This window comes from Sesamum indicum, linkage group LG15 (genome assembly GCF_000512975.1).
Source record: "Sesamum indicum cultivar Zhongzhi No. 13 linkage group LG15, S_indicum_v1.0, whole genome shotgun sequence".
In the NCBI taxonomy this organism is placed as follows: Eukaryota; Viridiplantae; Streptophyta; class Magnoliopsida; order Lamiales; family Pedaliaceae; genus Sesamum; species Sesamum indicum.
Window position 1 is genome coordinate 4,664,658 of NC_026159.1, and position 22,058 is coordinate 4,686,715.

At 33.2% G+C, this 22,058-nt stretch overlaps 2 protein-coding genes and 1 long non-coding RNA gene across 4 annotated transcripts; 1 reads left to right on the forward strand and 2 right to left on the reverse strand.

Annotated features, from left to right (window-relative positions):
* Positions 347 to 1,072, reverse strand: LOC105177876. Its single transcript, XR_002288346.1, has 2 exons — positions 782 to 1,072; positions 347 to 674 (listed from the first exon to the last, which is right to left on the reverse strand). It is a non-coding gene; the product is annotated as an uncharacterized LOC105177876 (long non-coding RNA).
* On the reverse strand, positions 2,375 to 8,913 carry LOC105177878 (probable cytosolic oligopeptidase A). Of its 2 annotated transcripts, none has more exons than XM_011101162.2 (17): positions 8,322 to 8,913; positions 8,022 to 8,189; positions 7,810 to 7,933; positions 7,614 to 7,690; positions 7,085 to 7,228; positions 6,749 to 6,979; positions 6,597 to 6,687; positions 6,059 to 6,180; positions 5,372 to 5,479; positions 4,970 to 5,215; positions 4,170 to 4,315; positions 3,731 to 3,848; positions 3,362 to 3,553; positions 3,144 to 3,209; positions 2,977 to 3,048; positions 2,763 to 2,867; positions 2,375 to 2,665 (listed from the first exon to the last, which is right to left on the reverse strand). In XM_011101162.2, the coding sequence occupies exons 1-16, from the start codon at positions 8,829 to 8,831 to the stop codon at positions 2,790 to 2,792; spliced, it is 2,493 nt and encodes an 830-aa protein (XP_011099464.1). In that variant the 5' UTR covers positions 8,832 to 8,913; the 3' UTR covers positions 2,375 to 2,665; positions 2,763 to 2,789. The 2 variants fall into 2 exon arrangements, with proteins under 2 accessions (XP_011099464.1, XP_011099463.1); XM_011101161.2 differs by having other exon boundaries at positions 2,375 to 2,635; positions 8,322 to 8,911.
* Positions 8,881 to 9,920, forward strand: LOC105178336 (cyclin-C1-2-like). Its single transcript, XM_011101803.2, has 3 exons — positions 8,881 to 8,898; positions 9,241 to 9,516; positions 9,715 to 9,920. Exons 1-3 carry the CDS (start codon positions 8,881 to 8,883, stop codon positions 9,811 to 9,813), a joined length of 393 nt encoding a protein of 130 aa, XP_011100105.2. The 3' UTR covers positions 9,814 to 9,920.

The window sequence follows — 22,058 nt, forward strand, 5'->3', positions numbered from 1 at the left end:
AGATTCAAGATTATAGGACATTTGCTCGAAATGCCTCACTACAATACTTAGTCCCCAAGCAGAAGAAAGCAAATGAGGCCTGCCACAACCTTTTTGCTGTTTCTTCCTTCATAAGGTGTAAGACGAGTCAAGCGGCCTTCTGTTTCTTCTACAAAATATTTTCCGCACTTTGACAAACAAAATGTGCAACACTCGATACCATTCAGCATAAGATGCACTAAAATACCAAAATTAGTGAATGGTGAATGGAATGCTCAAAGAGACGGAGAAATTAACAATACCAACAACAGTAACTACTATATAATACTGTAGTAATAATAATACCGTCAATAGACAAGGGCAAGTATTTCCGGTAAAGTGGACTGGTAACATCACATTCACATCCAAAATCATTGAGAACATTTTAATTATCTTTATTTCTATCAATACATAGTAGGCACCATGAACTATGTGTTAAAATGACAACGTAAAGCATATAAAAAAGGTGATGACATAAATTAACACGCACGATTAGTTTCATCTTACAGGAGCACAGGGAACTATAAACGGATCAATCAGAAGTCAATCAAGCACGGTTGGCTGCGGCATTGAAGACTAGTGTATCAGCAATTTCATACGCCGCTCCAAGCCGTCCAGCTTCGTCAATTTCTCCAGTTTATCCTTCTTCATAGACTCTAAAACCGGGTGAAAAAAAATAAAAATAAACATTAAACAACTCAATTCTGGGGGGAAAAGATTAACCTAATTAAAACAGGTTATGAGTTGGAAAACGCATTGCTACCAAATTGGACGAGGAAGTCGAAGAGGTGGTTACACCGAGAGAGTTAAGCCGAATGAGTTCCCGGATCTCCGAATGGACTCGAACTGCAACTCCTATGTCAACTGCATTTGTTATTCCCCCCACCGTCGGCTCCGGCAGTACGTAGGACATGGAACTGAACATTAACGGTCTGTAGTCGCTATTTTGGATCCGGAATATTAATACAGAAACCGTGGTAATGTCAGCTATGTTTTTAACATGTTTGCGTAGGGGTAAGGAGCCCCCCATCCCAGTTCAACATATGGGACGAAATTTCGGAACTTAATCTATTATATTCATGGTTATAAAAATAATGCTTTCGTAAAAGAGAATTCACGGAAAATTTTAGTTCAAAATTAGGCAAAATTGCAAATTTAGTTCAACATTTTATGATTATATTGAATTTGACCTCATGCGTCATCATTTTAAATTTAACCCTATATTTTATTAAAATTGCAAAAAAAATGTCAAAATGTTGTAAGAAAAGCTCCCCCATTAATAGACGTTAAAACCAACGGCTATCTTTTTTATTCATGTGCACGTAATTTTCACATGAATTCTATGTAATTTAACATTTGTATTGGAGCTTTTTTTTAACAATATTTTGAACTATTTTTATAACTTTTAACGAAATAGTGAGTTTGACTTAAAATTTTATAATACATAAGGTCAAATTTGAAATCATTCTAAATGTGGGATTAGTTTTGTAATGTTACCTCCCAATTAAGCATTGAAATTTGTAGATGTGTAAATGAAGCATGAATTTAAATGAAATTCTTAGGAACAAAAATACATATTTTGATGTTAATATTTGTATCGTATTTTTTGCAGGGTTATAATTGTACCAAAATCATTATTATGCATTATGATTTTATTTAATTTATAATTACCAACTGATGTTAGATAAGTATTTGATAATAATTATAGTTTCATAAATTCAAGCTATTCAACTTTCTATATAAATTTAAATATAATATTTTACCTTTTAGTAATGATGTATTATTCACTAAGTATAATAAAAAATGCATGTCTTCAATATTTGAACTCAACAATACAAATATCATTCATTCAGTCATAATTGTATGCAGACTTCCCATCTTTTAACTATTCGTATGTAATTATGTACGACATATTAAAAATAGTGAATGATAAATTAAATAATAAATTTATTGTAAATCATGACAAGTAATCGATTATTATGTTGAATGCATAATAAGTTCATGACATTTGGATGATGATTGATGACGCTCAATCATCATCCAACCGTATTCAATCAACTTTTTGGTTGAATGATGTGTTTATTGCATAAAATCCTTTGAATAAAACGATGCACTCATTTGAGTGAAGTGGTATGTTATTTCTGATCGAACATGTCTAATACATCTTCAAATTATATAAATAGATCCCCCTATTCACTTCATTTTCATAAGTTCATTCTATTATATTAGCAATAAAAGCATATTGCTTTTATTAAGAGAGTTCCAAAATACTGTTTGATTTGTTGTTTCTCAAAGTTTGTAGTGCTGCTACTTTGATATTAGTCGTCGTATTTTCGGAGACAAATTGCCAATTCCATTAGCACCAGAGCGGGACAATGATTGTCTTTAAAAAAAAGAATCAAACTCTTACCTCGACTTCATAATACACATATCCCGCATATATGCATATTATATATTGGATATACTGCAGATTATAGTTGGAGGAACAGAGACGCCGGAAATTGCCAAATTTAAGTAGAAAAACTACAGAACAAAATGATTCAAATTGTGCATCAACTGCCCGTAATTGGAGAACTAGTTAAGTTAAGTATATCACGCCCCGGTGTTTTCCTGAGAGCTGCCAAGGCAAATGCAACGTCTTAACGTTCTGAAATATGCAGTTAATGTGCATAAACAAACATTCGTCCTAGAAATTTTTTACTTTAGGAATGATAGATGGGGAGAAGTGTTTTGAAGGAACTAACTGTTCACTACAAATTGCCCGCTGATACTCATGCAACTTGCAACAATCCATTGTGCCTTAGCAGTGCTTCAGGTGAGGGTTCACGCCCACGGAATGCCACGAAGACCTGATCAACATTTCAGCTGAATCAGAGATGGCATGCAAAAGTTTTCAAGAAAATGTAAATAACAGTTGCAACATCAGAGTAAAATGGGTATAGCATTATCGCATCTAACCTCTAGTGGAGCTTTTCCTCCTCCAAGAGCAAGAACTGTTTCCCGAAATCTATTGCCTGTTTCCTTTACCGCCTGTTGCGACCCATCAGTCAGTTATGAGTATGACAGCTCAGTTTTAATCATATGGACACATGCACACATATGGCAATATGTAGACAGTCAAATACCTTCTCATTATTCAATCCAGCATCTTCGAATGCTGAAAAAGCATCAGCTGATAAAACCTCAGCCCACTGCACAAATGAACATCACCAGGTGTCAGAGCGCCAAACGGAGGCCAAAAAATGGATTGCACCAAAAGCAATTGAATGGGAAAAAGAAAAATTGAAAGGCACAACTGATATACCAGAAAGAATATAGAGAAACTGATAGGAAGAGTTATTACCTTGTAGCTGTAGTATCCAGCGGCATATCCACCGGCAAATATATGACTAAAACCGCAAAGGAACTTATCCTCTGGAAGTGGAGGGAGTACTTGTGTTTTTTTACAAACCCTTCTGTCAACATCATAGATTGACTCTGAACCACCAGGGACGTACTTTGTGTGCAACTCTAGATCTAGGGTTGCAAATCTAAGCTGCAAAGTAGATAAGAACTAATAATAAGTTGCATTCACAGGAAGTTATTGGATCCACCTAGTGATGTTTAATATTCCTAAAAACATCCACTGCTAGCAAAATGATTTCTCGTATTCATGAAACCGTAGCACTTCACAACAAGAGCAAATGCATCAACCATGAAAAGTTTGGCAAACCTGCCGAAGGCTTAGAGAGCCAGCACGGAAGGTCCTCGCAGCAAGAAGCTTTTTGTATATATCATCTGGAATGCTTTCTCCAGTGTCATAATGCTTACCAATACTCATCAAGGTATCTCTGCAATAAGAAGCATCCTCACAAAAAGTGTCCAATAACATCAAAATTATGATATAAAAGAACTACCACAACAAGAAATTTAAACTTTTAATAATAACAATCTGTAAAACTTAAATCCGAATCAACAGTGTTGAATACACACACATATATGTTGTATGCAATGTTTTTTGGGTCCAAGAAGGAATGTAAAAAGAATAAACAACTGCCGATAAAAGTGGGCATTTTGGAGACACAAGTGAGATAAATATAAAAAGGTTTCTTGATTTTGCTACTTAAAAAGGACAGAAAATAAGAAGAGATAAACTATGTGAAGATCCCTACCTATGGTAGCACCAATTTTCCATGAACTGGGAAGGTAATTCTACAGCATCCCACTCCACATTCCTTATGCCAGCAACCAAACCCTCATCCTGCCTTGTTAGCATATGCTGAAGAGCATGACCGAATTCATGGAAAACAGTCTCAACCTACAGACACCGTGACCATACAACATTATAAAAATACATACTATAAATTATGCATGCAGAACATCTGAGCCGTATCCATCATTTCATAATGCATGGTTCCAGGAGGCGCTTATTTAAAAGATACCAATTGAAAATGAAATCCGCTAAATCCAATGGAGATTTTCAATTCTAAGAAAATTGAATCGGAACTAACAACACCAATGGATAAAATGCAACAAGAAGATCCAATCACTCTGAGTATCTTATTTAGAAAATTTATAAAATTATTCCAAGTGAAAATCCTTATGCAGATGTGGACATCCAATTGCCTGCTTGTTTTATTGCATCAATCAGATTGAGAAGCTTGAACAGGAGATTAGGAATTAGAAATGAACAAAAGGAGAACTTTGAACTTGCCAAATCATCCTTCTATAATTATTCCATGTAAAAATCCTTGGCATATAGAGAAAATATATAACCAAACGTCATTTGGAAACTTTTCACCGAACTTCATTAAGACTAAAGTCCGCCTTAACATGTAACTGAGGCTCCAAAGTTTCTACAAGCTTAGTGCAAAATCTGGTGTTGCATTTATTAGTAAAACCTAGTCTGTTTCAAAGTCAAATCATTTTAAGAACCATATTCTAGTTACTTGTGACAAACACAAGGGCTTACCTCGCGAAATGTCATAAGGCTTGGCTTGTCTCCTACTGGTGGCATTTGGTTGCACACCATGTGGGCGACAGGCAACCTGGGAGAGGAACTCTCTTTTGACAAGACACGACTTCGACTGGCTACTTCATCCATCCATGCCCCTCCGCGTTTTTCAGATGGACGAGAATATGGATCAAAATAGAAGTATGCGATTGGGCTGCCTGAAGAATCATTGACGCGGTAAAACCGAACATCACTGTTCCAAACCTAAAGAATGCAATATTTCTGTCAGTGGCTAACCATGCATCATATATCAAGTCAAGTATATTCTGCCCCCACCCTCAAACATGCAAAACCTCAAAGAAAATCCCGAGAAAAAGAAAGAAAAGGAAATGAAAAGAGAAAGAAGATGGCATGTCTTACTGGAGCTAAACCATCGGCTGGTTCAATATTGATCCCAAACAACTTATTTGCAAGACTGAAAAGACCATCCATAACTTTAGGCAATGAAAAGTAAGGTCTCAATTCTTCCTGTTGAATTTAGAAAAGGGAACAAAATTAGAGATTGTTCATTCAACGAAAGAAGTATGATAAACAGAAAACAAATCAAACTACAACAATAGTAATTATGAGTTCTGTTTCTGGAAAATGCACACCAGAAACAACAACGATGAATTTTCTGTCGAACATCTATCCCTAAAGTAGGCAATAAAGAAAACAGGGAGTACCTAACAAGGATGCTTAGTCAAAATTGATACATGAATGTCTTCTGAGAAAAGATTTGTAAAGAACAATATAGTGACTCTATTAAAGAAACATTTAAATCAAAGGCACATGACAAGCAATATTAATTGAAGTGCCCTTTGCTCCACAAAGTAAAATTGTATCAGCAGACACAAGATGCAAACAAACAATCTCATTTCTTGATAAATTGCTTTGCTGGACAAAGCAAAGGGAAAGGAAAAGCGGTAATGCATCTTTTCATGAAAAAAGCACTAGATATCTAATTTGAAGAAGATAAGGACAAAACTCTGTGTTAGCAAATAGTACATTTCAAAAAATTAATTTGGAAAAATTCAGACGAGAAAGGGTAAATTGAGAGAGCCCCACCTCATTTATTTCATACTTTGATTCGCGGAGTCTCTCACTCCAGAAGCTGATATCCCAATGATTTAAGTTATCAGCTTCTGGAGCACCCTGATTCTTTGAGAAAATTCTTAGGTCCTCCATATCTGCAAGATTCAAATAAAGACAATTATTCCATGATCTTCCAGCCAACAGTGTATACCTTCAGAAAAAAGATTAAGAAAATAAAGTAATAGAGATAGTGCCACATAATTAAAACCGATCAGACATCCTTGTTTTGGTAAAAAATTTCTCTAGAATAAATTTAACCATTATCTGCTCCAACTATTTGGACTTGGATTGTTGGAAATAACAATGCATCATCCTCTTTACTTAGTTTAAGGAAATGGGGAATATTCTTCTAGTTTCCAGTTGGCGAAATTTTTATACTACATAAATAACTAAAGTCTTGAACTACTGATCAGAAACAAACTAACACTGATGATGCCTTCATTATCGAAATGGAATCCAACTTTACTTTGTTCCTAAATGCACATTGTTGTTAGTTATGAAACTCCAATACCTTGAACTGCAGGATTCCAGGATGCACTGCGAAGTTTCTCGAGGAGCTCTTCTGCCTTTTCAACAGTTGCCATCTTGGTGGCCATACTTACCTGAAAATAGTTAAGTTGTTAGGCATATCCAGAAAGATATATTTGAAATTGCAGGTCATACCTCTGCGTAGTTATTATATCCAAGAAGCTTAGCCTTTTCCAACCTAAGCTTCAAAATTTGGTCAATAATTGCTGTGTTGTCGAGATCTCCACTAGAGGCACGGCTTATATAGGCACGATAGACTTCCTCACGCAAAGTTCTACTTTTAGCATGCTGCATTACGGCCATAAAACTCGGGGCATCTAAAGTAATTATCCAAGGCCCATTCTCGGCAGTAGCATTTTCGTGTCCCTGTTATTCAAAGCAGAATACAAATAATGAAGGCCATTAGCTTCCAATATATCAAATTGAAAAGATAGAGCTACTAAAAAATCAGAACTCTCCAAATGGATGTACCTTAGACACTGCTGTTTGAGCAGCCAAACCAAGAGCCGTTGCCGGTAAACCTTCAATATCTTTCTTGTCTGTTATTAATTTTTCAAACTTCTTTGTTGCATCTAGTACATTCTCTCCAAACTTTTGAGATAGTTTTGCCAATTCCTGCACACAAATTTAAATGTAGACAAGTTAAATCTCCAAATATACAGAAACTACAAGAGCAGTCATTCTATTTAACATCTGTTTGTAAAATTCAATAACAAAGCAGGGATTGAATGCACATTTCATCAACTTCTTCACGTCTTTATGCTTCTCATAAAGCCACGTTATTCATTGATTCAGGGGGAAAAAAGTGTGCTTTGTACTTTGCAGTTGGACATAATCTTTCGTACTCATATAACAAACATCACCTCTGTGCTTCATAAGGAACTATATCATGGAATTTCATTGCATGCCAATAAATAGATTACATTAGTTCACAGGGGCCATCACTAACAAAGCAACCAAGTTAAAGTTTATTAATAAATTTAAATGCTGTAAAGACTACCTGTTCAATCTTGTTAAATTCCTCTCTTTTATCATCTTCAAGAGCAATACCATTTAAAACAGCCTCCTTTATTTGTGCTGCAAATGTTGGACATTGATGAGAGCCATTAAGATAAAAATGCAAAACTTCACCTATAAAGCCAACTTCATCTAAGTACGGCAATCATTAACATCATAGTGAAGATGTCTGTGTGTACCATCGACAATCCGTTTACGCGCATCAGTCAGGCCCTCCCAATCAGACGATTCTCTAATGGCTTTAAATGCATTATAAATAGGCTTACTCTGACCTAATTTAAGCTCAAATTCCACTTTTTCTGGCTACAAAAACGAAGAAAAAGAAAACACGTTAGCACAAAACCACAGTCATACAGGACTAACACATAAGCATAAATGCATCTATATATACCTGAACTTCTTCAATGGCAGAGCGGAGATCAGCATTGTCTTTGACGGCCTTGAGATGCGAAACAGCACCCCACACCACCGCCAACCTATCCACTATCTTCTCGAGCGGCTCGACCAACTTTGGCCACGTAGGCTCCACCGTCCTCTCAAGTTCCTGCAGATCACTTTCCTACAATTCCGCCAATCTAATTAAACTTCCCACTCGCATCAGCACAATTCAGAACCAATCAGTATACACAACTAAATACACATCAAAGAAATCAATTGACAATCAAACACAAATAAGATTTTCGAAGCATACTAATTGCTTGAGCAAGGCACGGATTCCGGAGCGAACATGCTTGGCCTCGATTGAATCGAACGGCGGGAAGTAGAACTCCTTCAGTAGAGGATTGCTTTCAACGTCCGCCATCTCGGCCGTAGTAGATGAAGCTGAAACGGACAAAGATCGAACGGCTGGAGTCGACTCGGGGGTAGCCCTAGTTCTGATTGACTTGGGGAGAGAGTAATGGTGAAAGGAAGAGGGAGAGCTGAGACGGCAGAGGGAGAAGGAAGAAGACCAGAGGGGACAGGGGCGGGATTTGAGAGAACGGTAGGGGTAAGATTGGAGATGGAGTTTGGGGAGAGCGGGTTTAATTAAGCAAACGGGTTGAAAATGGATAGAGCGAGAGAGAGAAAAGCGGGTAGCCATGAGGAGTAATAGTAGTAGCGGCCCTGGGAGGGGTATCCACATTTGACGAAATTGGGTAAATGAGACGTGGAGAATTCGGGCGGGTGGGTAACGTGCGGTTAGGATCCACCCGGAGTTCATTTTCGCCGTTGTCCAGATATTTTATATCGAATGAAGTCTGATCAAAAAAATGTCGTCAGTTGATTCAGTTCGACAGAAGAAATGTTGGGGAACAGAAGCGAACAAGAAACTCCCCAGACTTGCATAAAACTTTTTTCTAGACCTGTAATTATAATAATTATTGTATGACTGTGTTAATCTATTAATAATTACAATATTCAACAGTAATCAATTAATTTGAGACGAAACACCAGCTAAAGAAATACACTATAGCAATTCTTGAGTTGATGAGGCTTTTCTTTTTTCCCCTTGGTTGACAAAATGGGAAAATAAGGGTCACCCATAAACACGTCAGGGAGGATTATATCTGCATTATATGTCTGTTAGAGTTTGTATGGCCAGACTTATTATCTCCAAGAACCTAACCTAGGAAATATCAATACTAGAAATGGAAATGAAAGTCTTGGAAGCTCTGAATTATTACTTAATCGTATTCCATCCTTATCGGCAGCTTCCTTTGTTGCTCCAGGATGCTGGCATGCATGATGCAACACAACTAACATTTGTTAATGATACTTACAAGATGGATTTGATTCTCATACATCCTCCTCACTTGATATCATTAGCCTGCATATACATTGCAAGCGTCCAAAAGGAAAAGGAAAATACTGCCTGGTTTGAAGAGCTTCGAGTTGATATGAATCTGGTCAGTCTTCTAAGTTAAATCTCCATGCCTGGAAATTTACTTTCCATTTCTCAGCCTCCCTTCTTAAGACATCACACAAGAATGAATACCTTTGCCCCCATTAAACATATAAATTTGAACATAAAACGTACTACCTAATGATCCTTCATTGAAAGTGGGAATGGGCCTCCTTTTGTCAGCTGAATGAGATGCTCCCAGGTGAAGAACATTGCAATGGAGATACTAGATTGCTATGACAGCCACAAGCTGATCACTGATGAAAGGGTGAATGCAGCCATGAACAAGCTAGCCAAATGATCACAGGCTTGTATTATCAGCAGCCTCCGGCCATGAGGCGTGTATGTGCTAAACCTGAAAGATTCAGTTACATCTGTAGAACCAAACAATGACTATGCTGTAAGAGATGAAGGAGAAAGTATAGTTAGTTGCTTGGAGTGAAAATAGTATTTTTCTTTACTAATTTCCTCCTTAAAATTCAAGGGCCAAACATAGTCTTACGTCGTGATAAATTGACGCTTTCGCCCCTCGACTTAGTGGGGGTCAATGGTAAAAAAAAAAAAGTTACGGTGTACATTTAGTACAACTGAACCCTTTAACAAGAATTGGAACCCACATTATACGTGTAGTAATATTTGACTTTAATAACTAAACTACAATAATAAGTGGGAGTTTATAAGGCTTTTGACAATCAATATATTTTCAATAAAAAAATACGAACAATTCAAATGCCGGTCACGACTATAGAGTGCATTCATACTCGTGATGAAGTTGGAGGGTGTGCCAATTCTGCATTTAGATTGGATTCTTTTTTATAAGGATGAACTAAAAACGTGTCTGTGATGCATGCACTTGAAAGCTTCTTAAACAAGTCATGTTGCATTTGCCTGTCCACTGCTTGCCGAGAACAGTGTCAATTATTTAGAGGAGTGACCACAATGCATCACAGTTTACAATCATAACGAATATGTAAGTGTGACAAAATGGTGAACGAGGAGACAATTACGGATTTCTCTGGGGACATGGTACTGGAACTTGGGAGAGAGGCGTGCCCTCCATGAGTGCCATGATTCTGTCATGTGGTTTAACTAAAGCAGTATAAACATGACACATTCACTGCATTAAACAGGAATTGCCGCCAAAAGAACTTTCATGGTATCAATAAACCAAAAGATGAACAAATACTTTGAAGTTCCACCATGTGATTGCCGCCAACTTGGGAAGGGAAATAGAAAAGAAAAGATAGAAATGACAAACCATGAAGTTCAAATTTTCTTCATATGCACTAAAAATCACTACTAAAAAGAATAAACCGATAGAAAATCAGAAGGTACCTTCCATTGTTGATCGATTACGTCAGCTATCCAAGGATCAGCGACCTCCAGTGCAGCATTCAACTGCGCTGACCACTGCAAGTTTCACCTAGAGTATCGATATAACAATAACCAATTTCAACTCACAAAAGAAAAAAAACAAAAATACACCTACTGATCATTCCTAAACACACAACATATCAAACAGAGGAAAGGCATACCATGACAACATTCTTTTCCTTCTATTAATTTCACTGCTTCATTAGACAAAGACAACTGTAAGAGCACCAAAACTTCTTCTAATAAACGAGTTTATTTAAATCCAAAGAAGCGAAGAACAACAGAAACGTAACTATAAAGGGACCATGTAGTAAAGAGAGCCGGCACGCTATGGGTCTGCCAATGGAGGACGAAAGGCTCCCGAAGGCCATTGCCAACTCCATTTTCCTCTTCCCGTTTCTGTTGCTGTATCTTCCATTGTTTCGGGTATGGGTTTTCTGATTGAGATGTTGGGTGGTGGCAGAAATTCCGAGTAAATGAAGGGAACATAACCGTATAAACTGTCGGACATGAATCCTCAAATACTTGGGCTTGGACCACCAACCAATTATATCTAGTCGATACACTCACTAGCTTTAAAATAGCTCTAGTATTATTCTGCCTTAGGCCCATTTACAGGAGAAAGAATCACTAATTAATTATCTCTATGTATATGTAAAATGTGGAAAGATTTCCAACCTATTGTGTGTCCGAATTTAGTAAGTGTATTTTTTGTCCGATCTAAAAGTGCTTAAAGAAGTTGTAAATTCAACAGCGTGTCTTGTGAGGAAGGAACACATGAGAACAACATTATGAAAGTTCCGATTATAGTAATTCAGAAAGAAGGATGAAAGTCGAGATAATGCTTAAGATAGAGAAAATTGTACCTATAACATAAAAGACTCATATTTATAAATATTTTTTAATTGTATAATTTTATGTGAATCCATAATATAGGAATAATCATCATAAATTCAAACATACAAGGGTTCAATCAAAAAGAAATTGGATCAGTAGGACTCAAATAAGACAGATGTGGTGTAGTCATGGGTTGATGCTTCTTCCGAGACTCAACTTTTTTGATGTGCTCAATGCAAAAAGATAGGTGGCTTTGAAGATTTGCTTCCTTTTATTACCTTTTCATTCTTTTAAGAATGTAATTCCTAGACAATGAGTTAGTAGGACACAGGTTTGGGGTGCATTTGCCCAGATCCTAAACACTTGAATTAATAAAATGAATTTAAAATTTATCTAAAGATCGTAACTATTTTGTGAGAAGATTATAAGAATACCTCTATAAGATATTTTCACACCATCACGCTTTTTTCATATAAAATATAAAAATATTAATTCGAAGATATTTTTATTCTATTACATCTTTTTGTATAAAAAATTATCACAAAAGAATATCAATCAAACATATTGCCATCTTTCACACAAAATCTAATATTAAAAAGAACATTGAAAATATATAAAAAATTAGAAATTAAAACCAAACATGTTTGTTCATGTTTTAATTTCTAGTTTTCAATTTCCAATGAAAAATTATCATAATGTTTGGTTTTGTTTTAAACTTGTTTTGGGGTGTTTTGTTGAGATAGAGAGAGAAAAACAAAGATAAATAAGTATAAGTTAGAGATAATGTGTATGTTTGAATTTACTTTTGGAGATAATATAAAATAAGTATGGTATGTTTGATATTGGATAGTGGGGAGACAAAAAGTACTGTTCATTGTCAAATCATGTCTCTTTTATATTTATTTATATATATGTATGAAAAAATATATAATTAATTGTATTTTTTGGATAAAAAAATAATCAAAATACTTTTTTAAAATAATACAAAATATACCTAAAACTTGCAAAATAAAACAAGCCAAACATGGTGTATATTTTGGCCCATCTCAAAGATGGGCTAAAATCAAAACCAAACATGGTGTATATGTTTTCAACTTTGTATAGATTTTCGTGCAAAATAAAACAAGCCAAACATAGTGTATATGTTTTCAACTTTGTATAGATTTTCGTACAAAATAAGAATAAATTTGGATTAGTTAATAAAATTGTGTATTTATTGAATTGTGATGTTCAATTAATATGTTTTCAATGAAAATATAAATAAAAAAATATAATTATATTTTAACTACTGTTGTGAAAACAACAAACAGGCTCAAACACATAGGCATTTCTCTATTTTCTCTTTACCATATACCCGAAAAAGCAATAATAACACATTAAATATAGAACCGAGCAAACTCAATAATTTTACTGAATCTTGAAAAATTATCTATCTTCTACCTACCGACCTAAGTCGTGAAAATGATATGTCACGTCAATAATTATTATACTTTTTTCCCAAAGAAGAAAAGATTTATTCAAGCACTTATTTCAAAATTATTCTTTATTTTTAGTTAGATTATAACAATTTTCTTAAAATTTATCATAATAATAAATTTTTTATTTTTTTTAAAAAATTACAAATACATCCTAATAAATTGTGACAGCCCATTGTAATTATTAAAATATTTATTATTTTCTCCAAAAATAAGAGGGCATTTATAATATAACAAACATTCGAGGAATCATTGTAATTTATTTTTAAGATTTACTTTTCTCATGTTTCTCTAAAAAAATAAAATTTACACCAAAAAAAAGAAAAAAGAAAAAAGGAAGAGTCAAGTCCATCCTAAAACTTTGTACACCTAGACCTATTCTTGGGAGAAGGGAAAATAGTAAAAGGAGACGGGACTCGAGAGGAAAAATGGCATGGGCGCAGTTTGCATGGTAATCGGTACCCCTTTGTTCTTTTCTCTCCAACTCCAATGGGGATTCAGCTTCAGGGTAAATAATTTAGTAGAAATCATCACATGCGTTTATTTTCACGTATTTAGTTCTTCATTTTTTATAATAATAAATCAATTATTGAAATCTTTGTCGACACACATAATGCAGATATAATCCTTTATAATGAGTCTATTGGGTGTTGCCCTTGTTTTTTCGTTTTTATAACCAAAAAGAAAAAGAACAAAATTCATCCAAAATTTAGTGAAAAATCTTTCGTTCTACTTTTAGTATTAGGGATAATTACACTCCCTCGTATGAGGTTGGTATAATTATACGTAAACCCTTTGTGATTTCAATAATTACATCTAATATTCATGATGTTCGCTTTCATTTAACAAATAACTCCATCTATTAGTCAAAGTTTACAGGGTTTGCTGATATTAACGAAAAAATTGAATGAAAATTGATATTTACACTCGATTAACTTATTACTGATTTATTTTAGGTCAAATATTTTTTTTAAACTAAACTATCCTTATAACGGTTATAATGGTGAAAATATACATCCTCACATGCATTAACGCATAAACACGTATGAGGATAATTTGGTCACACGAAAAAATTATTTGACCTGCAATAAGTTAATCGGGATAAAATGTAGATTTTTCTTGTTAATATCAGCTTTTTTCTATAAATTTTTTACTAATAAAGGATTATATGCTAGATGCAAGCAAACTCCATGAGTGCTAAATGTAATTTTTCAAACCATAAGAAATCTGCGTGTAATTATACCAACCTCATAGGAGGGGAGTGTAGATATCTCTTAGTATTATATAATGGTGTCACAACAACGTATTTATAGTATATACAACCTAATATAAACTTCTTTTCTATTTTTCTAATCAAACTACTCTTATAACAATAAAAAAATATCTTTTTACATGCATTAATATGTCGAAATATAAATGGTGGTTTTGTCAAAAAAAAAAATATTTGACTTGCAAATAAGTCAATAAATCAAATAAATATGAATTTTTATTTATTTTTTATTAATATCAATAAATTTAATAAATTTTAATTAATAAATAAATTTATTTATTAATATTAAATATAATTTTTTAAAAGAGAACAACGTTATTATCCCTTAGTGTTATATAATGACGTCACACCAACATATTTACGGTGCATAAATTCCATTCAAACTATATATATATATATATATTAAAAAAGTATGTAGCAATGATGATATTATAATATCAATATATAACATGAAAATATAATAAAAAATGTGAAGTATCGAGTCGGGACCCAAAAGTAAAGCAAAAGCACGAAAATCAAGAGAGGGGGTGGGGGCACGTTGAGTTATCCTTGATTATGATTTATGGGCATTGGGCGCAGAATATTTCTCGTTTGCCCAGAAGCCGAAAGGGAGCCCCCACACTCTTTACAAATTCCTTGTACCATTCTCACATGGAATTCCCCCAAACCCATTTCTTGGAAAAGAAACTGATATTATTTTCTAGGTTTCCAACATCTACTTTCTATATTTTCTTTTTAGAATATCAAATACAAAATAAATATTATATTTTTAAAAGAATTTTCTTTTTTTTTATTTCAAGTTGAAATAAATACTCTTATATCTCTTACACGATGCATGACATGATGTGCTCAGTCAGTGCTATATTTTGATTATTTTTTTCACTTACATCTGATAAGGATTTGTGGTATCAGGTGTCGCATCTCAGCAACTTAATTATTTTGAACAGCTATATTTTGTTTTATAGATGCCCTAAAAATATACCCAAATTATTTAGAATGTGCTATTTTTAGAAAAATAGGAGAGATGAGAAATGTGATAGGTTGATGTTAAGATGGGGTAGTAAGCTGGATTAGTTTAGTACTGGAATCATGATTTAAATTCAGCACAAAGTAATCAAATTCATTTGTTTTCTCCATTTATTGTTATCTAGAAATTCAGCCCACACACATGAATGCCCCCCATCCACTAGATAAAATGGCCAACTGCATTTGGTTGTATTGTACGAAGATGGACATGTTACAGAGGATTTGGTAGAATTTATGATGTTTTTATGCCAGCCTTTCAAAGAGATTATCTCACTGTGCGCATATATATTTCTATTTTATTATACATCGATTAGAAAATAAAATAAAACGATATAATCTAATATGAGTTTTTTTTCTTAAAAAGAATATTTAAAAATTATATGCTATTCATGTCAGATTTGAATAATTATGTGGAATCTACGCATCAACAATTTGAAAATCAATCTTCGATACAAAAGTCTGAATACTTCGAGACAAATATAATTGTACATATTATAAAACATGCAAATTATATATATATAAAAAAGGGGGTGTTTAATGTAATTTACCTTATATAATTTACACATGAGCAAATTAATATTTCTATTATAAAAAATAACAATTTACCTCTATATTTATTTTAAAATAAAATAATTTATCTTTCTATTTAAGGGGGTAAATTGCTTTATTTTAAAAATATATGAACATAATTCGTTAATTTTTTTTATCGAGAGGTATTTTATGCATATTACATATCTCGGGAAAGGTTTACATTTTTCACTATAAAAAATTGTTGGTAAGAGGCAAGAAGGCGAGGGAAATGAGGACAGGAGCGCATCCATATGGGGAGGGCAGGTCCAGAGCCGTTTGTATGAAAGGTCTTTGGATAATAGGATCAGAATGTGTCGCTCCCTCCTATCCGTTGAATGCCTGTCCTGTCCACCCACAACAATCACTCGTGGCGTGGCTGCCCTCTATTATTTCTTCCCATTTTCAGTATTAGCTGTTGCTGGAAATTAACAAAACAAACAAAGAAATGAAAATAGACGTGAGGCGTGAACCTCAAGTGACAATCGTCCCCACTACGAATTTGCTGCCCAGTTTTCAACTACAATTCACTTTTAGGACAAATTAATTCTCATGAAATTTGCAAATAACAGTTTCAAATACTTCCCCTCAAGAATTGATAGAAAAACTTCAAGTTATGTGAATATAGAACATTCATTTTTTTTAGATGTTTCTTTTTTGCAATTTGAGACGAAATACGTTTACGGATTTCGGACTTGTCTTCAAATGTTGCAATTTTTTCATATCACATCACAATTAATTTGAAAAAGAAATGTTACATAACTCTTCAAAAGAAATGCTACAATCATCGGGTGTTTTCTCTTTGAAACGAAGATTTTCTCTTTTTAGATTTAAATTGTTAATACCCAACAGCAATTCTTAATAAAATTGGATCAAGAATTATGTTTCCGTATTTTTTAATCTTGATCAAACATATGGTTATTCATGGAATGAGATCTAATTAAGATCGGATTGGATTTTCTATTACAATGCCTATTATATTTTTTATTTTATTTTATATATACACGTTACGTATATAATGATTATATCATTAATTTTGTTAAAAAAAAATTATATACATAGAGTGTATATATGAAAAGAATAAATAATATAATAAAAATTGCAAAAAATCGAATCCGGATTGCTGAAAACAGGAAAATTAGCATGTGTCCGAGGGAAGTAAAAAAACAGAGGAAGAAGGACGTATTTCTTTCTTATTTTGCTCAAAGATAGCAATTATATTTATCAAAATTTGCCACTGCCAAACTCTATTGATTTTCAATGTACCAAATTTTGGTTCTCTTTCTGCTGCTGGTACCATTTCTTTTTTTTGTTTTTAATTTTTTGACTCTCCAATTTTTTCTCTCTGCGGCACTTGTACTATTTCATTATTGCAAAAGGACAAAGTCAAAAAGATTCTTTATTCCTCAATTTCTGTATCACTGTATGTATTTATTCAAAAAATAATTATTTCTGTGCTTAACTATTTGGTTTTATTGTTGATTATATCATGCTCAAGTGATAAGATTAAATCGCCATAAGCTGTGTTATGTAAAATATTTGTCATTCTGACTTGGTATAAATTTTACAATTTTGTTTTGCAAAGGTATTTCACTAAGGAAATAAGGCTTTGATACTTACAAGCTAATCAAGCTCCTCGTCTCACTATGTAGGCAAACGTTCCACATTGGTTGCATATTCTAGCAAGACGTCTTTTCAGAATAAACTCATGAGGCCCATACAGAGCCAAAGCAGGCAATACCTCGCACAAACGGGCACCGATCAAGTAACATAATAAAAGAATTGTAAATTCAAGCATTATGACTATGGATATATGTATACTTTTATAATAGTTTCGTATTTTTTTTAGTTAATTTGAACGTATTATTTTCGAATTTGAATGTATTGAATAATGTAAGGAGCTCGTATCTAATAAAAAAAAACTGTGTATAATATATCTATTATCTATACTTACTATTATAAAAGAAAATTCAGTTGTGTTACCAATTTTTTAATATTCAAATTTGCCTTTTAACTCATTCATTGTTTTTAGTTTTGGTCATCATAATAATTTTAATATTTTTTAATGAATTTCCTATCCTCAAACTTCCTCAACTTTTGCACTTTTATGTTTTTGAAGTTATTAACCCATGATTGATAACCAGCTTATTAATAAAAATATCAATTATTTATATTTTTTAAATATTTTTGCACACACATCGAGCGTGTTGTATACTGTTAGTGTATTATAAAAAAAAAAATTTTACCAACTTTTGAATATTTATATTTATTCTTTTCAAACCAAAGCATCAAAGTTAGAAACAATGTATGCGGCGCTGAGCCTTCTAACCACCTATTAGTAATTTTGGCATCATCCACCTATTTGTCGTTGTTCATTGTTATTTTAAATAATTTTTGTTTTTAAAATTGAATTTAATTACATTCAACACTACGAGTAATTTTTTAATACATATCACATATTTTTTAAAATAAACATCAATCATATAACAAATACAATGTATTTGCTCGATTATGATGAGACTCAATTTAAATTAAAATTATTTCTGATTAACAACTACTTTTCTTTTTGTTATTTTCATAAAAAATATTATATATTAATCCTTTTGCCTTGCTTATATTCAAATAACATCGACTTGAGTTTTGATTTTCACATAATTATGTCTTAATTTTTATGAAAGTAAGTCAATTGTAAGAACTCTAATAAACCCACACGGTCCAGATAACATCGTCACAATCTCCAATCTAAACCTCCCTAAAGTAAAAAAAATTAAAAATAATAGGGGAACTAAAAAATCTGGTGGCAGTTAATTAGTGGGTTGGCAGTAGACCCATCTCAGTCTCTAACCAATTAACAAACATTGACAGATTGGATATTAGTTTGGTAAGATTATGAATCCCTTAATGGCCTACCCACTGTCTGAGCAGCTTTCGTAAAACGATTATCCTGCAAAATCTGATACCATATGATAATTTATGCATCAATTATTGAAAACAATCAATCTTCTCTTATGCTTTCTGACACGGTGAGTTAAGTATTTTTAAATACATGTGTGAAATATATAACAAAAATAATATTTATCTACTTACTTAAATTCTATATATTTTTTAAAATTTATTTATGCAATTTTCCTGATTAAGTGTCGAAAATTCCGTCGTGACAGTCACGATATAAGTTCAAATTCTTACCACGTCATCTGTCCCACAACGTAAAAAACAACCCGCTTTATAAATTTATAAATTTCATCCTAAACCAATATTTATATCTTATACATTTATCTTCATGTAACTATTTTATCCAAACAGGATAAGATTGATCAGTGTGGCACTAGTACTAAGCGCTGGGTCCAGTCACAACACAAAGTGTGCTGATTTCTCGCGCCGGAAAGCATTGACTAATAAATATTTATGAGAAATTCACGGAAAGAGTTCGAACTTGTGATAAAGAATTACCATTTACCAGCCTACATTGGTAGTAAATTTAGAAACAATGCACCACCACTCCCTGCTACAATTTTAACTTTATAAACAGGAGTGCAGCAATAGAGGCTGTCTAGCCACCCCTGTTATGCTATGTCCCAACTTTTATATTCAGGTAACAATATAAAAGACATCTGAACAATTATTGCAAGTACTATTCTCCTATTTTTTTTTTTTATAATATAAAAGTATAAACTATTGTAAACATCTCTGAGTATAATTCACAAAAGTCGACGACAATTCTTAGGCCATAAAACCCACAATCGATAAACGTTTGTGATAAATGCATAAAAACAAGTTCAAGTTTATGATATTTTAGATTTACCAAATTATTGAAAATTGAGTTTCAAGTCATGATTGCTCTGGTAATTTGTGGGCATATTAATTATTTGAAATTTTTTATTCAAATTAAGTTTGGTTGAATTAAATTAATCATAAAGTAATTGTGATACTGATTTGTTATTTTTCCTAAATCGTGAGTTAATTATATATGACAGTATATTATATTTTTTATATAATTAGTTGAAATTTAATTTTAAATTAGAATTTTTAAATATACATTAAAGATCCAACCCGAGGAGGGGAAAGCAATAGGCCCACGGAAACGGCACAGTTAGGATAAACCATTCAGTCCACACTCTCCACATTGGATGCCTTTCCCTATAACATCCAAACTCTATAAAGCAAACAACTCCACATCACCACCACCAATATACATATTCTCTGCACCGAGGGGAAAAAATATGGGCGGCGACTTTGTTCACCGGCGGTCATCCTACCTCTCCAGCTGTATGTCACCGTCGTGCGTTCCAGTGCACGAAGAGTACTCCCGAATCGACATAAGCAGCACGGACGACAAGAGCCACCGCAGCCGGCGACTGCGGAAACTCCTCAGGAAAATAGTGAACGAAAGCAAGAGCATTTATTTCGGTCCGACGAAGCCGCTCAGTTTCCAATACGATGCCGTCAGCTACTCTCAGAACTTCGACGATGGCTGCCACAAAGACGACGAATCTGGCCGATGTCAGCCGGTGTTTCAAGATTTTAGGTGGCGACAACACGTTGTACATAATAAGTAATCATCTTTTACTAATTTCCTTCTTTTCCCCTTAATTTTTGTGGTAAATTGCACTCTGGAATCTGGATCACTTTTTAGATCCATCTCATTTTGTAAGAATCAGAGTATATGCTTTTCTACTTGGATCAATATTTATCAACATGTCTGTCTATAAAATAGATACTTAATCCTAGAAAACAATCTCTTCCTTAAATTTGTTTTTGCACTAAAATTCCAATTCCAGAGACGACGTCAAATGTTATGATTCGGAATGCTTGATGATGATGATAAAGGTTTGTGATAGAGAATGCAGTCATCATGAGAGATCATCAGAGTTCCGTTTCTCACTCAATCTATCACAGAAGCAAAAATCTTGAAAGTTTGCTTTTTAAAATTAAAATTAAAATTAAAGGTTGAGATGTAAACGGGAGGAGGGTCTGGTGTGATGTGATCTGCTCTGGTACAGCGTTGAACAGTTTCTTGAAAAGCGGAAGACAGAAGGAATATGTAGTACGTACTTTGTTACTAATAAAACCTGTTCGCAAGCTAGCTAGGATATATAATTTGTACTATTTTTGAACATACATTCCCCTAAAATCAAGGTTATAATTGCCATATCGTAATATAATATCTCTATCTTGTTTAGATAACTATGTTTATATTGCATTTGGATCCACGAATTTAGAGAAAAGAATTTTAAACTCGTAATAATATGAGTTCGACCTATTTCGATAACTTCATATTGCGAAAGATTTAAAGGTCTTGTGCGAGAGGTGAGATTTAGCCCCATAATCGAGACTATAGTCTATTTTTAATAGCAATGTTTTGTTTTCTGTTTATGTTGAATGTATTAATTAATTTTAAAATATTCATGTATTAGATTAGTATTTAAATTTCAATTATATTGAATAATATAATAATAAATTGAATCTTATAAAAAAAATTAATATAAAGCGATTTAAAATTCTTACCTACGTTTTTTCTTCACGTTTTTTTTTTTCATAACAAGGTCATGTTTGTGACATATTGCTGAGTGGGACAATGGGTGTATGAGATCTTATTTAAATAGTAAAGTTGGAGTTTTTCAATCAATAAATTGTAAATTTAAATCTTATGATGAAATGGGTGTATGATTATTTTAATAGTAATTTGTTATTTATTTATTTTTATAATATACTTTATTATTTAAATATTATTAATATATTAATGAAAAGTCATTGTAAATTAAAAAAGAAAAAAGAAAAAAAATGATAATGTCAATTTGGAAATAGGAGGAACACAACGTGCAAGCAAGCAATGGTTCAACAAATTCTTGATAAAGGAGGACAGAAATTGAAGGAGTTAAAGCCAAAAATTGCTATTTTATTGGAGTAACAACTACCTTACATATTTACCAAGTGGGAAGTAGCGACTTTGAGCTAAATTACAATCTTAATCTTAATTAAACTTATAACTGAAAGAAA

Bases quoted from the DNA above. Each gene is read 5' to 3' on its own strand.
- LOC105177878 (XM_011101162.2), bottom strand. From the start codon at position 8,831: ATGAACTCCGGGTGGATCCTAACCGCACGTTACCCACCCGCCCGAATT. The intron at 6,688-6,748 runs GTATGACCTGCA...AACTATTTTCAG, and splicing joins GATATAATAACTACGCAGAG to GTAAGTATGGCCACCAAGAT. The intron at 3,049-3,143 runs GTATTTGACTGT...GGGTCGCAACAG, and splicing joins CTGGATTGAATAATGAGAAG to GCGGTAAAGGAAACAGGCAA.
- LOC105178336 (XM_011101803.2), top strand. The intron at 9,517-9,714 runs GTCAGTCTTCTA...AGATGCTCCCAG, and splicing joins TTCGAGTTGATATGAATCTG to GTGAAGAACATTGCAATGGA.